Raw genomic sequence first — 24,077 nt, 5'->3', positions numbered from 1 at the left:
TCTATAGTCCCGTCTGGATCGGTACCGATCACTGTCCCAGTGTCGCTCATGACTTCTGTCTCAGTAGTGTCTCTCTCCATCGACGCCGCCATAAATGTACCGTCGATCTCGTTCTCGTGAACATTGTCTCTCGGGCATGGTGGGTCGGGCTGTTTGGCTCCTGAAACAAGTGCTGCCTAGCATTATGTCTCAAATGATGCAAATGGTTTCTGAAGATCTGTCAACTATTGTTATTGCTCCTCACTGCAGAGACACAAACACAAAGAAGGATATAACTTTAGGTTATTCATCAAAAATAAAGATCCTGCCCACTACAACAATTTCTATTTCATCACTGATGCTTGGGTCATTGTCTAAAAGTAAAATCTATCTCAATGACTATGTAATTGACATATTTCAATACCTGGAGGGTTACGTTCATGTGAACTCATGAAATAATTCTGCCTCATTTCATTGTCAATAATTCCTTACCAGTAATACATTATTGCCTCAAATAGCAACGCTTTAATTTTTTTTTTGAAATGTTTGTAGTTATTCCATCTGAGCCTGGAGAGCAATCAGATGATGTTTTTAATGATGATACATGATACCTATATGTGCGTATATGTGCATGTATGTACATATACACGCATATGTGCACATATATGCGCATATACGCACATATACGTACATATATGTACATAAAATATAGGAAAACGGCCAATTTTATATATGTCACATATATTCAAAACCTATATCAAAACCTATATTAAAACATATATGTTTATATAGGTTCTTTCCATGTGGGATTATTAGCTTTGCAGGTTAGCATCAACACGGTTCACATTTCATTCGAAAACTCCGGTAAAACTTAGTTTTACGACTCCTTACTCACACAATATTATCCTTAACATGTTGCAACCCAGATAATATGCTTTACATTTGTGAATCTTAAGTATTTACCAACGTGCGATAAAGAAAAGAGAGAGCAGCCGTTTACTTCCCAACATGCACCGTCTAATGGACAGTATAGGAATTACACTTGATTCAAAAGAGCTTGTATTGGAACCAAATGATTCTGCAGTATTTATGTGCATATAGGTTTCATGTATGTGCATATATCCTCGTATAGGTTCTTTCCATGTGGGACTGGATAAACCTTTTGATTTAAGATTTGATTGAACATTGTTCAGGATGGATGTCATGTTTTTTTTACAATGTGTGTGTAAGTGTGTGTGTGTGTGGGGATGGGGGGGTTCAATCCAAACTTATTCAAGTCAAAACGTTTCGAGGGTTAATTATTTATTCAAAGCGTCATATGTTTTCATTTTGACGAGAACTACAAATATCTCTAAAGGTGACGCTTCCGGTTTACAGGCAGCTTTCTGCTTCTTTCTGGTGAATCCACCAATCAGAGCGAAGCGATAAAAACGAGCACTCGATTTGTCAATCGGCAACCACTGAGGTGGGCGGAGATAGCAGCAACGAAGAGTGAATGATCGGTAAGTGTAGCGGCGTACGGTCTACAGACATAAATCGAAGCAACTCTCTGCCCGTGCTTCCTTTAACTTGTCAACGGAAAGTGTGAAAGGGTAGTTTGTTCGATCTGCTGGCAGGAGGAGAAGGACAATCGGCGTAATATCAACAAAACACACCATATTTGCAGTCTGTTTCGACGCGAACGTCTAAGTTTAGGTAGGTGACTGAAGTCGTCTGGGTTAGTCTCGCTGACAGTCGCAATGCTAGCATTAGCAAGTGGTTGCATGCGTGCATGCAAGTTATGCTGACGGTCACCGTTCAGGGAACAATGTGTTTTGTTTGATCACTTCAGCAATGTTTGCTCTCTTCGGCAACACTTTTCAAACATTTATACCAGATTGTAGATATAGCGACAGTCTTGCTATCGCGTTACCTGCCTACCATCGTCCATAGTTAACGTTGTGGTTAGTAGTTGCGCCCCAGCAGCTCGGATGGTTATCGTCGCTTACGAAGCAGGTCATTAAATGCCATTTCATCATGTCTGGGTTTTATTTACCTTTGCGCTCGTTGCGTTTCACGGGAATAGTAAATGTGACATGTTACACCTGACACCTGTTCTCATCGTGGCTCCAGCATGCACCCTGGATCATCAACGTGTTTGCACTACAGACCAGCACATATTGTAAGTACTGAATTGATCAATGTTTAGTTAAAAGTTTAAATTTCACTTGCTGTGTGTATAAAAATAAATACATATATATATTACTCTCTCTCTCTCTCTGCGGATATGGTACATGTTTACAGACTTTGATCAAAACGTATCTCATGTATAGAATAGAAACACATTACATCCTCGATACCTTTGTTGTCGTCCTTTCTTTCTCAGATATGACGTAAAGTGGATGCGGACTCAGTGAAACTTCTGTAATCAACCCACTGTACATCCATGTGTATAATCTTCTTCAAGTTTGACCCCCGGCCTGCATCCAAAAATGCCTACAGGTACAGCCACCCATTCCATTTCATTCAGACACGCTCCGTGACATATGGAGGTTGAGCCAATGCATTACATTTGCAGAATGTGTACTTTTTGAAGTCAAAATGAAAGTAAGTTCTTGACTCAAACCTAAGATGGAACAGAAATAAGCATGTCAGCAAACCCTCTGCCTGGAGTGAAAACAAGACCGTGTTGCTCCAAGGTGGCTGAAACAAGTATCCATAAGTTGTGACACAATGTCTCTGTCACTCTGTGAGTTGCATGGCTTAAGTGTCATGGAGAAATACTCCGGTTTTGGTCTATTTTTAGTGTTGTCAACATAATCCTGCAACACTGTTAATTTTCCCTACAACTTTTTTTTTTTTTTTTTTGCAAAACCTGCATGTGCCCTTCCCAGCAGTGAGTGCTAACTTCTTTCAGTGGTCAGCTGAGACCGGTGCACCATGAGCAGTCAGTGTGAGTTACGGTGGGATCTGCAGCCCCACATTATGATCGTTCCCCAGAGCTCAGGAGCAAGCTCTTTGACTGGCCATAGTCCATCTCTGTCCTTCCCTCTGGGAGTTTGACCCCACCTAAGGAGATCACAGCAGAGATCCGTTATGAGAACTGATTCACACCTTAACCTGGGGAGAGGTGAAACGTCATGTGTTGTAATGTGGTTACAGCGATGCTATATTTAGACTAGAAGTAGCTCTCCTCTGTTCTAGAAAAGTGGAAATCAAAGGATATGTGCAGCGTGCTTTGACTGAAATGGATTGCAGACAAGAATAAAGTTCCATTAAGATTTGTTATTAAGCCCTCGCAGCAAAAGCTGATGGTACTGTATTTTCCGCACTATGGAGCGCACCGGAATATAACCCGCACCCGCAAAAAGCAAACAAACAAAAATACACACATCAGCCTCACTTGACCATAAGCCACAGGTGTCCATGTTGTAATGGGGCATGAATTTCACTGCAGGAATGCGGGGATTGCTCATATGTTCATAAATTCTCGCAAATCTGTCTTTCATAGTGCTGTAAATTCCTGCACACAGCGCTGTGTTGTGCAGCTTCTGCACCTGCTGCGAAGCCCGCAGACAGACAGACAGAGAGACACAGAGGGACAGGTACATACTCACCAAGTGTTTTATTTCTGTTGATAAAGTATTTTATCGTTTATTTGCTGATCGTGATTCTGAGGAGGAAGATTTTTCAGCCAAGGATGCAACACGTTGGCTTTACGATGCACCTGAATGCAACATTCACCGCCACAGAGACACAGAGAGACGGATGCCTAATCAGCAAGCGCTTTGTCTCTGTTGATAAAGTATTTTATCGACTATTTACTGATTGTGATTCTAAGAAGGAAGATTCCTCAGCCACAGAGTCCAGCGCGCTCGTTTATGTGATACACCCAAACGCAACATTCACAGCAGTCAGCTGCTGGAACACCAGACCGTCACAAATGTCACTTTTAAGGCAAGTTTTGGAGAAGCAGAGGCTAAAAACAGCAAGTATCTACATGCGCAAGTAGAATCTGGCGGCATGAAGCCAGTTAACCCGTAAAAATCCATAAGTTGGCCACGTCGTGTTATAAGTCGCAGAGTTCAAAGTGCTGGCAAGAAGTCACGGTTTATCATCCAGAAAATACAGTAATACGTCTGCGGGCGTGAATTGGGATAAGGTTCAGAGAGAATGACTCACTGATAACCCACATGTTTCTACACCCTTTATTCAGGCTGATTTTCTTACTTGCTGCAAAAACACAGCAGCAATATTGTAACGTGATGTAAGTCATACACTCACCAGCCACAACATTAGATGCACTTCAGAACCCTTCATTCTTCTTGGTGTACGTTCCTCCAGGTGTTAAAAACATTATTCTTGAGTTTTTTTTGGTTTTTTTTACATTGAAGCTTTAAAGCATTTTGCAATTGTTTCAACATTTTCAGCTGTGTATTAATAAAGTGCTTTATCAGTCAATATATAAAGAGATACACATCAGTCATGGCTGTGACATTTGAGTTCAGTGACTTTCTGATATGACTCTGGCATTGTGATACAGCTGCAAGTATTCTCAAATAAATGAGTCCACTGTCGTAGTTAATGGAAGTACATGATCAGCAAGGTCAAGTGTCCCCTAATGGCCTCAACCAGGGACCCTGTGTTGAAAAATAACCCATTAATACAATAATTTGGAGTAGTTTTGCTTGAAACTTGGTTCATATGTCCCTCAAATGACCGTCATTCTACCATTACCTGTGTAATCAATCATCTTAGTGAATAGTTCTGTTGGGCCGCTATGTCCTGACATTTGACCTGCACCCCGACCAGGTCTTAATCCTGTAGAGAATCTCCAGCACTTGGTGGAACACGATGTTCAATTCATGGACACGGACACAGTGAATCTACAGCAACTGCTTGACTTAATGTAGATCTGTTGCTGTTGATAGCTTTCTAATAGAAATGACAAAGAAAGACTGTGAGTTCTGAATGTTTTCCCACAGTTTGTTGAATTCCTGCCACTGTGAATGAAGGAATTACACTGAATTTCAATGTCTTGGAAGCATGTTTATGTCTTTTTTTATGAGGTTGACTTTAATGCAATGTGTTACCCGGTGATGTTCATGTTAACTGGCTGACTGAGATGAACGTCTGGCTTTTTCAAGTCGACGCTTCAAACTTTGGATGAAAAGTCACGGAAACAGTTTTTCTGAAGGCAGTATATGGAGTTGCTGCAAATGTCCTGCTTATATTGCAGAATGTGTTCGCCAAGCAGCGGTGCTGGAAGAAATGTCAAGCGCTCGCCAAAATGAAGGAACAATCTGTTGGGAATCATAGATATCCTTCAATATGCAGGTCTGTGAGCCGTTATTGGCTGGATAGAGGAAGAGGAGTCCGGGTTGAATGTTGATGAGCCTCCCACCATTCCTCCGCTGTGATGAAGTGGGCTGGCTGGTTGCTGTGATATGAGCCACTCGCGTGGGGGTTCTCCCCCCACCGAGGATCCAATAGCAGATGCTTTCTCCTGTGAGCCCCATCATTAGTGTTGGCTTTGCTTTTTGGGAACAGTGGTGACTCTCAGTGTGACACGAGGACAGGCTGTCATTCGCCTCTGATGCATCAAGGTCGACTCCTATTAGGTGAGCTTGTTTTATTTTTTGTATTTTGTTTTTTCACTCTGAACGGGAGCCGAGCTTCCATCCTGAAAGATGAATGGGATGGCCTTTGCAAAGCACGGAAGGAACATGCACTAATTGTGAAGGTCAATACATTTCAATGGGTTTTTCTTTTTTCTTTTCTGGCCTTTGTAGTATACTTAAAAAGCTAGTACATCGAACCATCCATCTTCTATACCACTTTATCCATATTGCTCTACACCAGTGTTTTTCAACCACTGTGCCGCGGCACACTGGTGTTCCATGAGATCTAGTCAGGTGTGAGATCTAGTCAGGTGTGCCGTGGGAAATTATCCAATTTCGCATTCTTTCTAAAAAAAAAAAAACATTTGCTCTCACAGCCGCTGTCAGCTGTCAGAGCAGTGTGCAGAGTAATCATGTATAAATACTGTGGCGAGCACCGCGGAAGAATTGCTCTGACTCGAGATTTTTTTCTGCCAGCTGAACACCAGAGGCTTTTATTTTGACATGAACACACACAACCGGAACTTCATAACAGGATGAGACTCCACACAACACTTTTCTCACACATGGTTGCACACCAACATCCAACAAACCAAACTAGACGAAATAATGAACTATCTGAACCGAGGAACAACAACACAACACAAGCACAAATCAACACACACAACAACCCCAACAATAACCCTCAATAACCTCCGGCAACACATAACCTGAACTCCCATCATGCCCTGCAGCGACCAACTCAGTGCCAACTTTGCCAACTTTGCCGGTGAAATTGAAACTTAACAGAGGTCAGTCTGGTTAATCTCCACCTCCTGCTACCATCTTGTATCAAAGTACTGTGTCAGTCACAGTGATGGAGAAGTTTTTGAAAAGGAAGAATGTGAACCAGGATCTCAGCTCTTCATCCATCAGGTCCAGGTTTCACACTGAGGGAGTACAAATTTTAAAAAAAAGAAATTGGGAAATACTTTTTTCTGTATTTATTTGATTCCTGTTGATAAAGCATTGATGAGAATGACTTTATATTGTTAATAGAGGCTCCAGAGTTTCACATTTTAACATTTTCGGGTGGTGGTGTGCCTCCAGATTTGTCCAAAGAAAAAAGTGTGCCTTGGCTCAAAAAAGGTTGAAAAACACTGCTGGAGACAAATGCAGGCTACACTCTAAACGGGTCACCAGAAAGCAAATGGAGAGACAACCACACTGGCATTCACAAGTTTACTTTCTAATTCATCTTAAATGCCTGTAATCGGACTGTAGGAGGAACGCAAGGTGAAAGATGCAGACGAGCACGTAGAAATGCTCTCGGATATATGATAAAACAAACACAAGTTCAGCTTCTTTGTGTTAACGTGGTGTGAAATTCTAATTGGGCGAAGTGTTTTTAGTCTTTGGAAACAAATTTCATTCACACCAGGGGAAAAAAAAAAAAAAGTTGTGCTCCTTTGAACAAACAGAACAACTTCTCACTATGAGGTAAGAATGCTAACCACCACAACACTCACACTTTAAATTCATATCGGCATGGTCTTTTTCTCCAATTATATAAAAGCAGAATACTTTTTAATTTGACAAAGAACATAAAGCCAGGAGCTCAACATTGCTCATGAGTCACGTGGTACAAGACTGAAGGCATCCTTTCCTCCTCCAAGCAGGAAAATAATTCTCTGTTTCATAACGAGTGGCTCGGACCAGATGAGCCTGGCTATTATGGTGTGTTGCTGTGGGACTGTTGGCTAATAGAAGCCAAATGAGGGTTCACAGTGCAGCCGCTAAGTACCGTTGTGCTTCTTCGCCACACATTTGACAGCAGTCACCTGCTGGATACGGCATGTAGACCCAAATGGCTCGTACTGCGTTGGATGCAGGTCACAATGCACTCACTTGTTGGCCATGGCCATAAACATAATGGTGCCATTACTCGGTGACATGCAGAATAACAACACAGGTCAAAGTGCAATGGTTAACTGACATGCAGCCTGTGCCCGAGACTCACATTTCCCCGGATTTATTATGAATCAGATCACATTCTTGTTTGTCCTATTTGCTCTTGTGTGTGGCCGTAAATGTTTTTGTTGTAGCCTCGCTGTGGCAATTAAATAACATTTAGAGCAGGATAAAGTCCCTGTGGAGGTTACTGTACAAAGCTCTGCAGAATAAGATGAGACGGTTTACCTGTGAAATGCTTTTAGAACTTGTTTCAATTCCATATTATTCACGTTTGTTTATTATTATCATCATTTATTTATTTATTTATTTTTTACAATGAAGCTCCTCTGTCAGATCAGCGTTCTCTTTTTTATTTATTTATTTTTTTTAAACAACTTCATTGAAGCAATCTGATATTTACAGAGTCAAATGTTGAACCTCATGTTTTAATGGCTGCAGTCTGGTCAAGAGTGTCAAATGATAAAACCTATAAGCACTGACGGCACCGTATTTTCTGCAAGGTGCAAATAACTTCTCCATTCACATTTGATGCGCTTTTTAACAAAAGAATTAGCCTGAGTTAAGGCTGATATCCTTTTTGACCGCAGTGTTTCTCTCACGGCCGTGTGGGCTAAAAGCTTCTTGCTGATACGATGGCGGGATTGTTGTAGCCTTCAGATATCATGTTTTTATCAAATTATCCTCAAGTTGTTTGATGCTCAGTAAAGGTATTACACTTTAACTGAGACATTTTGCAACAAGCCCCTGGTCAGTTTCTCTGTTGCTAATGAGATAGTGGAAAATTTGGGAGTTTTTCTGATAAAAAAAAAAAATTGTAATCAATGTCTATTTTGTGATATTTACATTTTAGTGTCATCCGGTGAACTGGATTAGACCCTTCTGGCATATTTCTGTGATTTAAAATCACGCTGTTTGGATTTCATGCAGCATTACATTACAATCGGATGGATGATTCATCTGCAAGCAGAGGAATTAAAAGAAGTGAAAATGCGGTTGTATGTCGGTAAAATTGACAATGCAATCTATTATTACCAATTGTGTCATCAATATTATTTTTATACTACAAATACAGTTGTGACTTTTTTTAAGAAAATATCATTATTCAACCTGCATGTAAATTGTATAATGAATAAAAATCAATATCATTTGGATCAAACTGCTTTATGAAGCCAATTTCACAAGCATATGAGAAACTTTAATAATTTCTTTTTCCAATTTTCTCCCCTCTCTCCAGTTGAGAGTTTTCTTTTTCTCCGTCACATCCCTTTTCTTTGGTCATCAACAAAGAACCCGCTCCACCTTGTGGCTTCCACAGTTTGTATCGTCTGCGTCTTGTTCTATCAGTTTCTGGAATAAAACACTGGACTTGAAGACTTGCGACTCGTCTGAGCTCCGTATTTCACCTTGAATCAATGTAATTGCTATAATGGGGCTCATATAGACCTGCTCCATTCACAGTTCCCCTCTGCAGACACAGCTGATGTAGAATTTATTCCCGAGAAGGTCTGACATGGGATGGTTGAGTGCTACGTCTTCACAAATCTCTGATGAGTAGATGGCGCAGTGGCTTTTATTCCGTGGCGCGTTTCAAGCGCAAACCAATAACGCTCCAGGAATGACGACAAATAACCCAGTGATTTCCTCTTTTCATCTCTGCAGGCTGATTTTGGCCGCCAACAGAGATGAGTTCTACAACAGGCCTTCCAAAGCTGCAGACTTCTGGGGGACTAACGGCGAGATCCTCAGCGGTGAGTTGGTGCAGTTACCAGCAGCAGGCCTGCTCTCCACCCGGCGTTTCTACTGCTTGCAGTAGATTTTAACATAGATGTATCAATGCCTTCTGCCAAATGACAGAAATTGCAGCGTGTAGGAACGAGCTGCACGAGAAAAGCTCAGCAAAAAAAAGACGAGATCTCTTCTAATTATAGTCCTGAGCAGTGCGAATGAAGTTAATTGGCAGTTAAATCAGCAGGTGAAATGTCTGGTGAAACACGTGCACTTGACCAGGAGTAATACACGTACAGTTTAATGACACAGGTGTCGACACTGATTTTATGTCATTCTTGACAGGTATGACAAAAATAGTTTCCACATCTTGTGAGATGTTGCAGAGTTGAGAGAGAAATTGAATGGAATTCTTCCCATGTGCATTGCATTTGTTTAATTATGTCTTTAATTAATTTCCTTTTTATTAAGGAAATAAATAACCACACCGTAATGTGCCAGGGCTTGAACCTTGAGGCAATGCCCGACTCCTCTTACATTCACAACAAGATAGCTTTCAGTGATTATGGAAAATGTGTCTGCATTTAATTCTCCTTCACTCTGTCACAGAACATCTCTGCAAGCAATACACTATATTTAATTCACTGACGCTCGATACACATTATAGCGGAGCAGAGGAAATCGGTCATCTTTTATTTTCCTACTCACGGAGGAAACCTGGAGATGGCCTCGTTGTTCATCAGCCCCCCTTCCCCCCATGTAATTGAGGGGTCAGGACTCCACTGCTGGGCCTTTATTTGATGGCTGTTTTCATGCAATCTGACAGAAATGAATGGCTCTGCCTTATCTGTAGGGCTGGGGGCGGGGCGGCTGGGCGTGGGGGCGGAGGGGCAGCAGCCAAGCCCTGAAGGAGACGTAGAATGAGGGAAAAAAAGGAAGTAAGCTACAGCTCCCAGTGGGATCAGGATTACTTTCCATCCAGCCCCGAGGGAGTGGGAGGGCTTTACTCTCTTGGTCACTGTGTAAGTGGACCGTCTTTATTGACCACAGGGAGGGAGAACAGGCTTGCAGAGCGATAACTCTTCTTGGTTTGTATGGAAGATGAACCTGTGACAAGAAAACCTTGTCTCAAACCAATGATTCTTCTATGCCTCCATTTGTGATTTCATCAATCATTGGGCTCTAAAGTTTTAGATTTTTATTACTGCCTTTGTATTTGTCAATAATGCAACAAATAATGAAAGTCTTTATGATTGGTTGGTATTTGGATGCTTTAAAAATCAGTCATCTGTATTCATTGTAGAACAAAAACAAACCTCAATTTGTCTTGAACTTCTGCTGATCTTATTTCCATAATTAAATTGAATCACTTGCTCCTTCGTAAATGAGTGTAACCTTTTGTTGAGGGTGTGTCATGGTAAAAAGGCAGAAACTCCCCCTGAGCTGATATGACGTGTGCCAACATTGACATCCTTCAGCCACAGCTCTCCGATGGTGAACCTCACGTGACTGCCACCTTCTGGCACCCAGGACATCACGTTTGATCATTCTTTCTGGTTTGGAGTTTTGCACGTTCAACTGGGTCTTTCTGTTAATTTAGTGAGTTAATCGAATGTCGCGAGGTGACTTGAGGTCCACCGCTTGAAAACGGTTTACTTCCAGTGAGGAATTGGGATATTTCACTAAATCATTTCTTAATGATGTATTGGAGTAAGAAGCATATGTATTGACTTCGTGCAGTGTGGTTTTCTTTTTATAGGGTCATTTTAGAGCTGTGTTTACTGGATTTTATTACCATTTTTGCGTTCAACAGGTCTGGACCAGGAATATGGAAAAGAAGGCGGATCGTGGCTGGGGATCAACAAGCGGGGCAAGCTGGCGGCCATCACCAACTACATGGATGGACGTCCTAACCCGGACGCACAGGGCCGGGGTGAGACGGCAGTGGAAAGTCACAGGGACGCTGAATTAGAAATACGGGATTAAACAGAATGATGGACACGTTGACACAGAAAGTCAACCCAATTCAAAATGATGCGGGATGCACTAGTGGCAGGCTCAAGAGATGAAGCCACAGCTGTTGTGTACGTCATATGCACAGTTACTTCCTCCACATAAAGCCAGTCAGCTGATGCAGAAAGGTTCCTCAAGAGATTGTTGAGTTTTGCAGTTTCAGTTGCCTGGAAACTGCCTGGATGACATGCCAGTGTCTTGTCCAGTTCACTTCATTGCAGGAGGATCAGATGAATTATACATGTCAGTCTCATAATTAGTTGCCCGTGATAGATCAGTAAAATAGGAGATTGCTATGTCAGTCAATGTTTCATACTCTATTGATTTGTTGTGTTGGTTAACTTTAAGACTTTGAGAGCCTTTGATTTTATAACCCTTTCACAGGATTTCTTGTGTCTAACTACCTGACGGAGAAGGACGCGGACAGCTACTCGTACCTGAAGAAGGTGTCGGCAGAAGGCCACCTCTACAATGGTTTTAACCTCGTCACAGCAGAGTTCAAGTAAGTGAAAGGTGTGGGGAATTCCTTCTGAGGGGAGCGTTCCTCCTCCTCCGACGGCCGGGAGTGTTGACACTGATTTGTTTATGAGAATGAAAGCTTGTGTTCAGTAATACGTTTTTTTTGACACTGGAAAGATTTTTTTTTTTTTTATCCAACTCCGACATCATGTGGTCCATTTCCAGAAATCTAGATTCTAACTGTGTCCCTGTGATTTGTGAGGCAAGAAAGAAGGTGTGTTCTCATTTGAGGGTTTTCGTCGCACACACAAACATGTTCATGGCATCAACAATTACTTAAGGCTTCTTCTTTCTTGCCTCCTCTCCTTCACCAGCCTGACTCGGCTTCATGTAGCAACCTGCAAAGACGACGGGTGAAAGTGTGCGCCGTGCACACTGAGATAGCTGTAATGTGGACGCCCTGCGGACAACTGGCACGGAAGCGGGTCTTGGTTGGTGCCAGGGAGAGGTGGAGGTTCAGGATGTATCCCTCGCAGGGGGGAAGAAGGAAAATGAGGGTTTCCACAGAGGAACTTGGTATAATAATCTGTGTATCCTGGTTGCCTGCCTTCAAGCAGCATCTCCTCCCAGTGGGATTTTCTTGAACTTGTGCATCTCTTCTTTTGTGCTTGTTAACGTCACTTTGAGGTTGGTGAGATATTTTCCGCCGCATTAGGCTCCAATAATGACTTCTAACAACTTAAAATGCCGACTAATCATTTCTGCCAATGTGATGGATGAGTTGCTATTCACTGAAGCGTTCCAGAAAGAAGTCGAAATCCCAAATTATCTGACGGCATTTATCAACTACAGCCTGCTAAATTATTCAACTGACTTGGTTTAAAAGGACATCTGTGGTTTAGTCTTCAGATTTCAGTCGCCGCGTAACACGAGAACCCGCTAAGCTCTTAAATGTGAACTTGCTGCCTACTTGCATGATGTAATTCTAAGAATCTGAAGGTCGCTGACCTCCGGTCCAAGTGGGTAAAAAGCTCAATTCAAGAAGCTGCACTGGATTTCAGGCGTCTTTTGCGTTTTGTCTTGGCAATATAAGTAGGAATGGGTAAACGTGTTGGATGAGACCGTTTCTTCATTCTCGCATAACCTTGTTTGGCTGCTGAGCCCACACACTTGGGCAAGCAGGACAGAGGTGAGGCTTGTGTTTTCATTTTTAGCGCTATCAAAGAACGAGGAAAAAAAAAAAATAATAAAACTTCTTCTTGACGACCAACTGGCGTTTAGCAAAAATGAGGCTTATTGCTGCTGGCTCCTGAACAAAAACATCCTCCCATCCAACACTGCGACTGACATTCTATTACGACACGGCATATGAGTAGGAGCAGCTAAAAAGTGTGTCTTTATGGTTCAACCTGTAGATTTTACCACTGGAGCTACATTTTCCCAGTTGTATAAGAGAAGTTCTCTTGAACGGATTCATGATGCAAATGTTTGCAATCTCAACCTGAAGCCACACAATCTTCTCCGATAGCTGCCTTATGCATGTTTTTACAAACGCACCCTGACAACATGGCCTTGAGGCTTATGCTAGTTTGCTATCTTTCACGCCAGCGTCACTGATCTCTCACCTCTGGTGTCAGTGATGTGTTGTGTTCGCCTCTCTTCAGAATTGTGTTTGAAAAAAGAAAAAGAAAAAAAAATCTGTCTTCTTTGAAATGTTTACACTTTGCTCTCTCCAACGGGCCTTATATGTTTGACAGCCCTCTGCTTTATGGGAAAAGGTAGCTTTACATGTACTTGTGTTGAAAGTGAAAACAAAAGAACGGCGACAGAGCTGCTGTGTCACTATAACCCAAGTCAACTGTTTGTCCATCAGCTTTGAGTTCAGTCGTCCTGATGTAGATATAGAACATTTTCCTTTATCCACAGTCACTGAGATAAACTGACCCCTTTGAAAAATGTTGTCTGACTTTGATGAGCCACGTCTGCCGTTGTACGTACAGGTCAGTTTCTTTCAGCTGTGAGTCAGATTGACCCTCGGCGATGCCGGCGGCAACACTACAATATTTGAAAGTTACTTAGACAACCCCAACTGCCAATTAACAACAGTTTTTTTTTTTTTTTTCTATAACTTGTGAAGAAACTCAAGGTCCTTTTAAATAATTATCAGCTGCTATGAGATTTACACACTTGAGTGTGTAAATCATCGTCACGCAGCTTAAATCCACAAATGTTTCACAGTAAAGCAATACTTTAATACTTTATTTCTCCTGGCTGAAGAAACTTCAGAGATAAATCGCCTTCCCTGAATGGCACGCTGCAGCCATCAGGATGTTCCCGTGTCCTTGTTAAAATCGTTGTTACACCTGCACGGTCCAGATTGCGTTTTCCTTTCATGACTCAATAAGGTGCCAGCCGAAGCTCACAGGACAGCGGGACGGTGAAAGGGGACACGTGTTTGTCTGATGATAATGCGTTCTGTCTTGCACTGCACTGGGGCTAAAAAGAGGCAGCCTCACGCTGTGAAAGCGCGGCATATGTTGTTGATTTTTTCCCCCTCAGACACCCATCTGATGGCGGCGCAGATACGGGTGACGCCACGTGGCAAAAAGCGAGCCTTCATCTTTTTAATAAACACGGTCATTACTGGCCTGGTTGTTTTTCCATTGTCGTGTGTCAAGCAGCCCCGAGGAAATAAAGCGTCTAGTTTCTTTCAGAATCAATAACTACATCTGGTGGGTAGAGAGCAGCTCTACATCATGTTTAGAGGAGGTTTTTTTTCTATTCATCTTAAACAAGAGCGGTGATTTACGACGCCGTATCAATGGAGGCCACAATGTTTTTGCCGTTTTACAGCATTCTCCTCCCACCTGAGCTCTTTCTTGTACTTTGAACGTACAAAATGCTTTCATCATTAATGCATTGTGACTTTTTAGCTGATGCCTCACCAGCTCCACCTTGATGAATAATCGATAACTGGACTTGGATGAATTTATACGATGAGTGATTTAATCACTGACATCCAAGCAGAAACATGTACAGATGCTTAACGTGATGAGCTCGTGCCATATACTGTAATATTTACATTTCCATCTCTGACATTCTCGGCTCAAACCTCTCGAGGCTCTGCAGCCAGCATTTCATCTGACTTTTCCATAGCTTTGGCTTTTGATCCTGCTTTAAGTCACTCTTGCTTTAAAGTGGATGCCCAGAGATTATCCATTTTAATGAATACCTCCTCTGATGTTCGCCTGCAAAGGCATGCCTCCTTTTATTCGCTTTCAGTCAAAGAGAGTGTGGCTGTTTTACAAAAACAACTGTAGAAAGTGGTTCAGTTGTACCGCCTCAAACCATGTGTTGTATTTCTTGGCAGAAGCTTGTTCGATCTGAAAAAAGAAACCGAGCAGTGGAGCTGATATGCACATTCCCCAGTATCGGGGTGTAGATGAACTCTCAACATTTTAAAAGAGCTGCCAATGCTTGCATTTTCAATCACCTATGACATTACCTGTGGGGGGGGGAATCACATTTCCTAGTGAAAATGAACATGGGCTTGTTGTGAATAATAGACTGAACAAGTGAATCTGCTTATTTGATCCATTCACTTTTGAGAATTCCGCCGGCATTTCAAGGCGGCGCACTGTTTCTCTTTGTAAAGTCGGACACTTGATTATTGTCATATTATTATGCAACATACGTATGTCTGCAAAACAGACAGTACGTCATGCATGAACGCCACAGCTGCTTTTAGGAAGTAAATCAAAGCAAACCAAGTATGGAAAGAATTGTTCAGTCTCTAAATGGAAGCAGAAAGATAATATAGATGTGATCCATCATTTTATCTAGTTGCAAGTCTGCAAACTACTATCTCTGTGTGGCACTAGTGTCGTTTTGATTAAAGATGTTTGCTTTTTTGGGGGGGGCATGAAAACTGTAGCTTATTATCCCTAATTTTAGATCAACTGATTAGTTTGCAAAGATTAGCAAGTCATAAATCAAAGCAATAAATAAATAAAATCATTAAAATGCTTATCTCATGCTATTGTGAAATGTCTGTTGATCCCCAAATTTGGCAAGACATTTATTCAATGAATACTTTGTGCTGAATTTTAGAATAGTCCCAACTATATTAAAGTTAATTAGTTAAAGTTAAGCAGCTCGTATCGTGCATTTTCTAGGTTTGTGAAGCCATAAATTGGTGTTTTGAAGCAAAATAAATTATTTATCTCGTTAGAAAATGTCACCCTGTCCGCACAGTGGATATACAGTAATTATATATTGTTTAAACCAGGGGTGTCAAACTCATTTCAGTTGAGGGGCCACATCCACCCTAATCTGACCTCAGGAGGGCCGAACAAGTCAAACGTAACATATTAAACTGCAAATATGGACAAATGCAAAGTCTTTCCTTCGTTTGATCCTTTTGTAACTGCAAGAATTTGCCAGTCTATTCTGAAATATACATATTAAAGTTAATCAGATACTATATTTGCAACAAAAAAAACAAACCCACAATATCTGGATCTGGATATCGTATTTTTATTCAGGATTAAAACAATTTGTCATTATCTGGAAAACATTTTTGAGTTTACGTGTCTAAAGTATCACTTCACATAAATTGGACACCTTTATTGTGAAAGGTGTTGCGTCATGTGACCTCCACAGACGCATTCATGTCGGGGGTCAAATTCTGACCAATGTAATTTTTGCCAATCTAGTGTTTTTACATCAGCCTCTTTCAGTTTTCATGTTTATACTTAAAAAATAAATAAATAAAAAAATCACATGGCGGGCCGGATTAGATCCTCTGGCGGGCCGCTTCTGGCCCCCGGGCCGCATGTTTGACACCCCTGGTTTAAACCGTTTCTGTTGGGTTCAAAGTGGTTGGATGACTGACAGACTCACTCTATCATCCGTAGAGCTCCATCAGAAAAAGTTTAAAAACCTGCAAATCTTTTGGGTTTTTTGCCTCCCTCACGCCGTCCCTTGTATGTGTGGATGCACCTGCACAGATGTGAGTTTACACGCCGTCGTGACCCAGAGCCTGAACAACATGCCTGTCTGCATTCTGAGCCCGATAATGCGGAGATCTCGCCCAGCCATGTCCGGGCAGCTACCCCACAGCTGGCGATGGGGGGGGGGGGGGGGGGGGGGGGGACTGCGCTCCAGCCTCAGTATAGAGGACTCTTCATTAGAGCGTCTCCCGACCAGCATACTGATTACGTCTCTGACTGGGGTCTGAAAAAGCCTGTTTTTTGACTCTTCCCTATTTGTTCCTGCTCTGCCCAGCGGTCTCCGCCTCCTGCTGCTCCCTCATCTCTGCCCAGATCAACCCACCTCACACCTGACGCGACTCTCAATGCTGGAGCCAGTTTCAGAAAGAAGGAATGGAGCGCGCTCTCTCTCTCCCTCTCCACAAACCTTCCTCCCACCACCACAAGCAATGTGATGCATATCACAGTGTACACACTCCCGCCAGGTCTCTCAGGTGGTGTCAAGTTCAGGTCACGAGATCAGAATAGGATTTCATTGCGTCGTGTTTTCCCGCGGTAGAGCTGACGACAAATAAAAGCTTTACAAACTCTTTCATTTCCCTTCAGCTCCCAGCGCCATCTGGATCTCATTGAGAAGCGACTGTGACTACTATCACCCGAGTCAACATTTGCCAGCGCTTGCTGTGTTCATAGAAACCATTGAGAGGCAGAGAAAAGCAGAACACAGGAACATTATTAAGGTCTTGGATTTGTTGTTTGTCAGAGAGATAGTGTAATGTGAACCGACGGCTTCGGGGTTTCTCCAGCAGCTGCCCAGGCACACATTTCCCTGCCTTCACACAACGCTCTGCCCCAGTGTGTGACGATCCACTCATATCAGGCTGTGTCGTCGCGTCGCTCCCACAGTGTTTTCGCCGAGGTTAAAAGGAGCGAGATGACTGACATCTACTTCACATGGTCAGATGCAAGAGTAGGAACACTGACACGCCATGTCTCACATCATTATGTTCATGCGGCTGGGTTAAATGAACAGATCATGACCCTCATTGCCTTCATTAAATAGAGTGTCAATGTTTATTTGGGTCCCTGTTGGCACAAAAGGCATTTTTCTGCTCGGGGTCCTGAAACATCTTGCAACATTGCAACACACATTTAAATCACAGGAAGCCACTAAAATCACAAATTAAATCAAATTAAATCATAAAGTCCCTTTATCTGCACAGATGGAATAACGTTTTCTTTAATTTCCCTCTGAAAGGTAACATTTATTTTTTTCATAGCATCCAACAGATTTATGTTGTTCATTTCACCATTGATATGAAATGCAGAGGAAAGTTATTTTGGTGAAGGTATTTTAATGTTTGAGGTTTTTCTTGCAATGTTGGCATCAAAAATGCATATTGGGATTTTTGAAATTGGTACTATTTAAATGTGTTCTGTTTATTGTATTGCTGGTTTTAACATATCCTACAGCATTTCTGCTCTTATCACGCCTCTTTAAATTGCTATGTGTTTTGAAGTCCTTTAAAGTGCTCCATCAATAATATGAATTATTATTGTTTGTTGTTTTTTCTGTGGGAGTAAAGTTGAGGAGTTTCCCTTGTTCTCCCTGGGCATGTGTGGTACTTGTCGAAGTTTTCTCTCTTTTTTTTTCCTCTTTGGTAGCGCTAAGTTCCCTGTAGGTGTGAATGAGAACGAGTGTGTTTTGTCCCGTGAAGGACCGGTGACCTATCCAGGGTGGGGGATTGACTGCCTACACCCTGCAAGCCTAAATTGAAGAAGTGGACATGGAGAATTTGTGGACAGGCTCACAAAATACAAGAATGAAACACTTAGGGAATCGGTGCAAAAGAGAAAATGGTGTGACATAAATGCCCCTGACGACAGTACGAAAGGTGAAGTCACTTAAAACGGCTCCGGCGGGACAGTGAGGGAAGTTGCAGGTTTAAGTACAAGTGTTAATGAAAAGAGGAAGTGGAAGTCCTGGAGAGTCGTGGATTTCTGCTCAGCTCGCCAGATGGTAATGTCACAAAATCCATGGGCCCTGCCAGGCTTGTCCACACTACATTCTGGTGGTGGCGGTGGTGTAATGATGTGGAGATGTTTTCTGGGAACATTTAACACCATCAATCATGGTCTCCGCACCGCAGCCTGCCCCAATATGGCTGCTGACCATGTGTACACCTCTGTGGTTTGCTTTTTCCTGATTGCTCCTTCCATTTACTGCCGACTTCACTTGGCATCTCTCATCAGGTTTCAATCCAGTGGAGAACTGATGGAGCTGAATTCTCATGATGACCATCATAGAGTCAATGAGTAATGTTGTGCAACCAAGTCAGCATGGAGAGTTTGAGAAGAGTTTTTCTGATGCCAAGAAATGAGGCGGGTTTTGATTGTTGTTGTTTTTTTAAAGCGAAGTGAGACTTAATCTAACAGTATGAGCTCCTAATAAAATAGACAGCAGGTATACCAGCTGTGGTGCTTTCATATAACTCCAACTACAGTTAATGTTTACTTTTGCAAGTGATTAGATTTGTTTTTCAATTATGTTTATATTTATTTTACACAAGTCCATGAAAATTGCTAAAGAAACAGCTTTTTTTATTTTTGCCTTCGTGACACAAAATGAGTCCCGTAGGACACAATAACCAAGTTAGTTGCCTCTTTTTGCTGTTTGAACTCCTGTCTTTTTATAAGCCAAATATAGGCTACATTTTACTATGATAAATGTTCAATTTGCCCATAAAATAATTTTCTTTATTATTATGCGAGTATTTTTACTTAAATTTGAACCAAAACTTTAGAAAACCTTTGCAGCTAATTAAAAGTTGCCATAATTTCCCTTTGCTGGTCTGGCCCCATCCGGATTACATTGCACTGTATGTGGCGTTTGAATTCAAATGGGTTTGACACCACTGATCTAAATATTTAGTTTAATTAATGCTCTTTTGAACTTCCAATTCTTCAATGCCATTATTGTTTTGAACGTGAACCATGTTCAACATTTTCTACTTTAGCAGTATCTGCCACAGACCCGGGGCACATTTCCTTCGTCTGCTTTGTGTTCGAGCTTTTAGAACTATCCAGTACATTTTAGTTCCACGGCTCAAAGCCCAGCAGCATATCCTGTCCCTCCATCGCCCGCTCCTGACTGGGAAGCTTTCCAAGTTAGACGTTGAGGCGGCGTTGCACCACATTTCAGATTGAGTGATGCCACTGGTAGGCCCGTCATAAAATTGACATCAAAAAAATTCATTCCCCCTACTGGTTCAAAGGATTTGGTCATAATTTATTATTCACTCTCCTGTACCAAAGGCATGACAGATGCCCTTGATGTCGGGTAGACTTTTCAGACCGAATAAATTCTCCCCAACTGAGGACTTTTCAAGGAGATCTAACAGTGTAACTAAATGGATTTATGATCGTCAAAGGTGTTTGTCACTCTAATTTCTGTTCTGAAGCCCGAATTTGATCCATTTCTACTGTTTGAAAAACATTTACAGTTATTGTCAGATGTTTTGTAATTTCCCATTTGAATTGTCTTGCTGAAATCAAAGTGTTCCCGAATTCTCTGAAAAGCTAATCAATCATTAAAGAGAACAGTATGGTGCTCTGTCGAGACTGCCTTTTCACCTTCAGCTCTCATTTTGCTCGTTTCCCCGGAGGAGTGCGCCTTTGAACATCGGTTCCACCTTTTGCCGTTTAATTCAAGACACCGTCGTTGCGACTCTCCGCGCAGCATTCATAATTGGGCATAAACAAGTTTAATCATCACTAAATGCATTGTCTAATTTTCTAATCTCACTGTGTCCCCGTCCAGAGCTAAACAAGACATTGTGTGTTACTATGGAAACAGAGGCAGCCCTGAACCCATCCGTCTCGATCCAGGTCTGTGTTTTTTTTTTTTTGGTTGCTGTAGAAACCATCCACTTCAGTTTGCTCCTCCCTTTTCCACCCTATGGCCCGTCCATGTTGGCCTGACATTTCCATGTTGATATTGTTCCTATTGCCTCACAAAAAGCACACAGACACAACTTGCTTATCTGTTTACCCCCTCCCCCCCCTTTTTTTTTTTGTTGGTTTTTTGTGCAATGTGTCCTCTAGCAGGCATCTATGGCTTGAGTAATTCGCTGCTGGACACCCCATGGAAGAAACTGCTGCAGGGCAAACGTCACTTCAGCAACGTGGTCAGTGACCAGTCCCTGTCCTGCGACGGACTGGTGCAAGAGCTGCTCAACGTCCTCAATAATGAAGAGCTGTGAGTGAGAACAAGTAGATCGCACTCTCAGGGAAAAAAATAAATCAATAAGCCCAAATCTGGGAGATTTGTTTTTTTTTTTTCTATAATTGAAGAAACGCCTAAACGTTGTACCAGCAGCTCTGATTTGCTTGCAGTAGCACACCCTCTCAGGTGCCTTATGATTTAGAATATAGTTGAATTGCAAAAGTATCAGTTCATCGTTTCAGTAGAAACGCCATTCCCTCAGTGGAAAGAGCTAAAACATGTTTTCATCTCATTTATCTTGTGAATGTAGATGTACAGAAACACTATATTTTTGCATTACACAGACTATAGATTTACACACCACTAATACAAAGCATCTTGACTCATGTTTGTTTATGTTAAATGTGAATGAATAGTTAAAAGTTGATTTGGCTGCATGTGGGTCCTGCTTCACGGCAGTAATATCTCTGGCTCAATTGTGGACTTGCAAGTCTTCTGTGTGGCACGGTGGTGTTTTTTCCTCAAGGTTAGGATGGACTGAAAACCTGTCCAGTGGCTTTTCTACATCCATCACCTCCATCAGCACAAATTGAATGAAGAGTTTTTGGTAGCAGGCAGGACTTCCTCAGTTGCTCTCATTGTGGGTCGCCACCCGCCTGCATCTCGCATCGTTCTTTTCCTCCACCGCTGTTAAATCCTCCGTCACGACTTCTCCCGCTCTGCAGCTCCATCTCATCGTCGTAGGCCCAATATTCCCACTGTCTCTCCCACGCACATGTCCAAACCATCTCAACCGGGGCTCAGGAGTTGCCTCCAAACTTGCCCTTGCCGTCCCTCCCATCACTTCATTTTGAATCCAGTCAAGTTGGGTCACGCCACTGTTTCCAAACCAAACACTACAGCAGGTCAATCTCATTGCTGAAAGTTTAAATTCGCTTTTTTTTCTGAGCTGTGTCGCATGTTTACTGGAGTTGATTTGGCTTTGACTTTTGATTGTAAACATTCGTTTCAAAATATGGTTACAAAAAGCTTAACATTAAACTCTTGTGTGAGACGCTTCCCTCAAAAGCTCTTTTCTTTACCAGGAACACACCTGATCCCATTCAGGAGACCCAGGGAGACGGTTACAGCAAGCCCATGGTCCAGGCTCTGTCGGCTGTGTGTGTTCGCTCCCCTGCTTATGGCACAAGGTAGGGGTCTCCAATCCCAAATCTCTCCTCCGTCTCCCCCTGTGGCGACCGGCAAGCTGCAGCATTGCAGAACCGTAGCACCGAGCTGTAAGGTAATCAATCTTCCAGTGTGAGGAATTGAAAGGGGATCGCCTGCACTGTGACACCACGGTGGATTAGTGAATACAAGGCCTCTCCTGTGACCAAAAGGTCAGTGGGCTGGTCCTTGGTAAAGCCATCAGTACACACTTCACTGAGGAGCTGTTTGCCAACGGCTGCTCACGGTTGATAAGGAAGCTTGGATGAATACCTCAAATGCGGAAATGTGAGCATCATGTGCTCACAGTTGTCTTCGGTGTTCTCCTCACCTCCTGTGGTAATAGCAATGTGTTTTTTTGTTTTTTTTTCCCCCTGTCCATTCAGGACCAACACAATAATCCTCATAGATGCGGAAGGGAACGTGACCTTCACAGAACGCACCATGCTGGACTGTGAAACCAGCAAATGGAGCACCAACTCATTTCAGTTCAAGCTGCAAGAGTGAAGACCCGATGGAGGAAACCAACTCTGTGCCTTTTTGTTCCTTCCCCTCCAGTCCACCTCCTCGGCCTGCACTACACCAAAGTAGCTGTTTGAGCAGGCGACTCATCTGCACTTTGTTGTTCACCTGGTCACTCGATGCCTCATTAGCATCAGTGGCATGTATGTGTTTTTTCTGATTTAAATTATGATGTATCTTTTGAAAATGTGCTTATTTAAGAGCTTGCCAAAGGACATTCAACTAATTCTTAGAGGGGAAAAGCAGTTACTTAAATGCTACAAAACCCTCGGGTTGTGTTGCTTCCATCACCGATGGCTGGTGTTCATAACACGGGACTGTAATCTCTCTTCTAATTATCTGGCTCACATTTGTACTATTTTCTCATGAATATTATTCAGATTGAAGTTTGACTCGTCGCACTATGAGATTGCAGGGGGTCATCAATATTTTTCTAGAAAATGTGTAAAGCTAAATTTAACGCACAAAAACAAATAATGTATCAGTATTGCAATAGCCCAAGTTATTGGTATGCAAGTAGTTTTGCTCAGTTAGAAACGGTAGCATCAGTGGTTGTAACACCAAATGTTTCAGGCACTGGATCTTTGACTTCTTCCATGGTAGATTGAAACACTTTGCAAATACTTGACAATAAAGCATTTTATTTAAATACATTTGGTTCTCATACTATGACACTGGGTACATTTATTTTGGTAGCAAATATTCTCGTGTTGACGAAGCACTTTGGTCAGCGTTGTGTGAATGATGCAGTGTTACTTGAACTTTTTACAAAAGGGTTCTGATCAATTTGAAAGATTGTGATACAGCCATTGATAGATATTGTTTTTTGTTAATGTTGTGAGAATCTTTTTTTTTTTTTTTTGCCTACAACAATCGCCAAGTGAAAATCCAATAGATGGTGACAGCCATGGGAGCAACATGTGATTTAATCCCTTTGTGATTTTTGTGTTTTATGCTGAAGAGCTTTCAGTCATTTCACTTCTCGGTTACGTAGGCTTCATATTTCTGTTACTCACACAGGTGATGTAGAAACATTTGTACATGATCAATAGTCACACTTGCCAACTTTGCCAACTATTAAATATCACAGAAGACATTTTATTAGGGGACATTTTATTGTAAGTTTCATTGCCGGCTAAAAGTCGGTGCACTTGTTCGAGGGGTCTGAGTTCATGCTAATTCTTGCTACATTTTGAAGTACAAGAAGCTACACTTGAAATGTTAGTAATTACATCTTTATATTTCCTAATGAGCTTCCATCTTTAGGTGCATTTCAAGGTTCTGAAGATTGTCTTGCATATAAATAAACAAGAAACTAAAATTGTAAAACCAGAACACAAATGTTTTAAAACAAGATGAGCTTGGAAATGCACAAATATATCATTAAGGAACTCGTAGCTTCAG

General features: G+C 42.0%; 1 protein-coding gene across 2 annotated transcripts; it reads left to right on the top strand.

Annotated features, from left to right (window-relative positions):
• Positions 1–1,533: 1,533 nt before the first annotated feature.
• On the top strand, positions 1,534–23,326 carry tango2 (transport and golgi organization 2 homolog). Of its 2 annotated transcripts, none has more exons than XM_080499613.1 (10): positions 1,534–1,674; positions 2,092–2,140; positions 2,345–2,460; positions 9,192–9,280; positions 11,071–11,190; positions 11,655–11,772; positions 20,541–20,608; positions 20,828–20,978; positions 22,031–22,135; positions 22,538–23,326. In XM_080499613.1, exons 3-10 carry the CDS (start codon positions 2,405–2,407, stop codon positions 22,656–22,658), a joined length of 828 nt encoding a protein of 275 aa, XP_080355739.1. In that variant the 5' UTR covers positions 1,534–1,674; positions 2,092–2,140; positions 2,345–2,404; the 3' UTR covers positions 22,659–23,326. The 2 variants fall into 2 exon arrangements, with proteins under 2 accessions (XP_080355739.1, XP_080355738.1); XM_080499612.1 differs by having other exon boundaries at positions 20,825–20,978.
• Positions 23,327–24,077: the final 751 nt, after the last annotated feature.

The sequence above is a fragment of the Blennius ocellaris genome, assembly GCF_963422515.1.
Source record: "Blennius ocellaris genome assembly, chromosome: 7".
In the NCBI taxonomy this organism is placed as follows: domain Eukaryota; kingdom Metazoa; phylum Chordata; class Actinopteri; order Blenniiformes; family Blenniidae; genus Blennius; species Blennius ocellaris.
This window is presented reverse-complemented; position numbering and strand designations above follow the sequence as displayed.

Excerpts from the sequence above, each read along its gene's own strand:
- tango2 (XM_080499612.1), top strand. The coding sequence starts at position 2,405 with ATGTGTATAATCTTCTTCAAGTTTGACCCCCGGCCTGCATCCAAAAAT. Across the intron at positions 9,281-11,070 it reads TAACGGCGAGATCCTCAGCG|GTCTGGACCAGGAATATGGA; the intron begins GTGAGTTGGTGC and ends TGCGTTCAACAG. Across the intron at positions 20,979-22,030 it reads GTCCTCAATAATGAAGAGCT|GAACACACCTGATCCCATTC; the intron begins GTGAGTGAGAAC and ends TTTCTTTACCAG.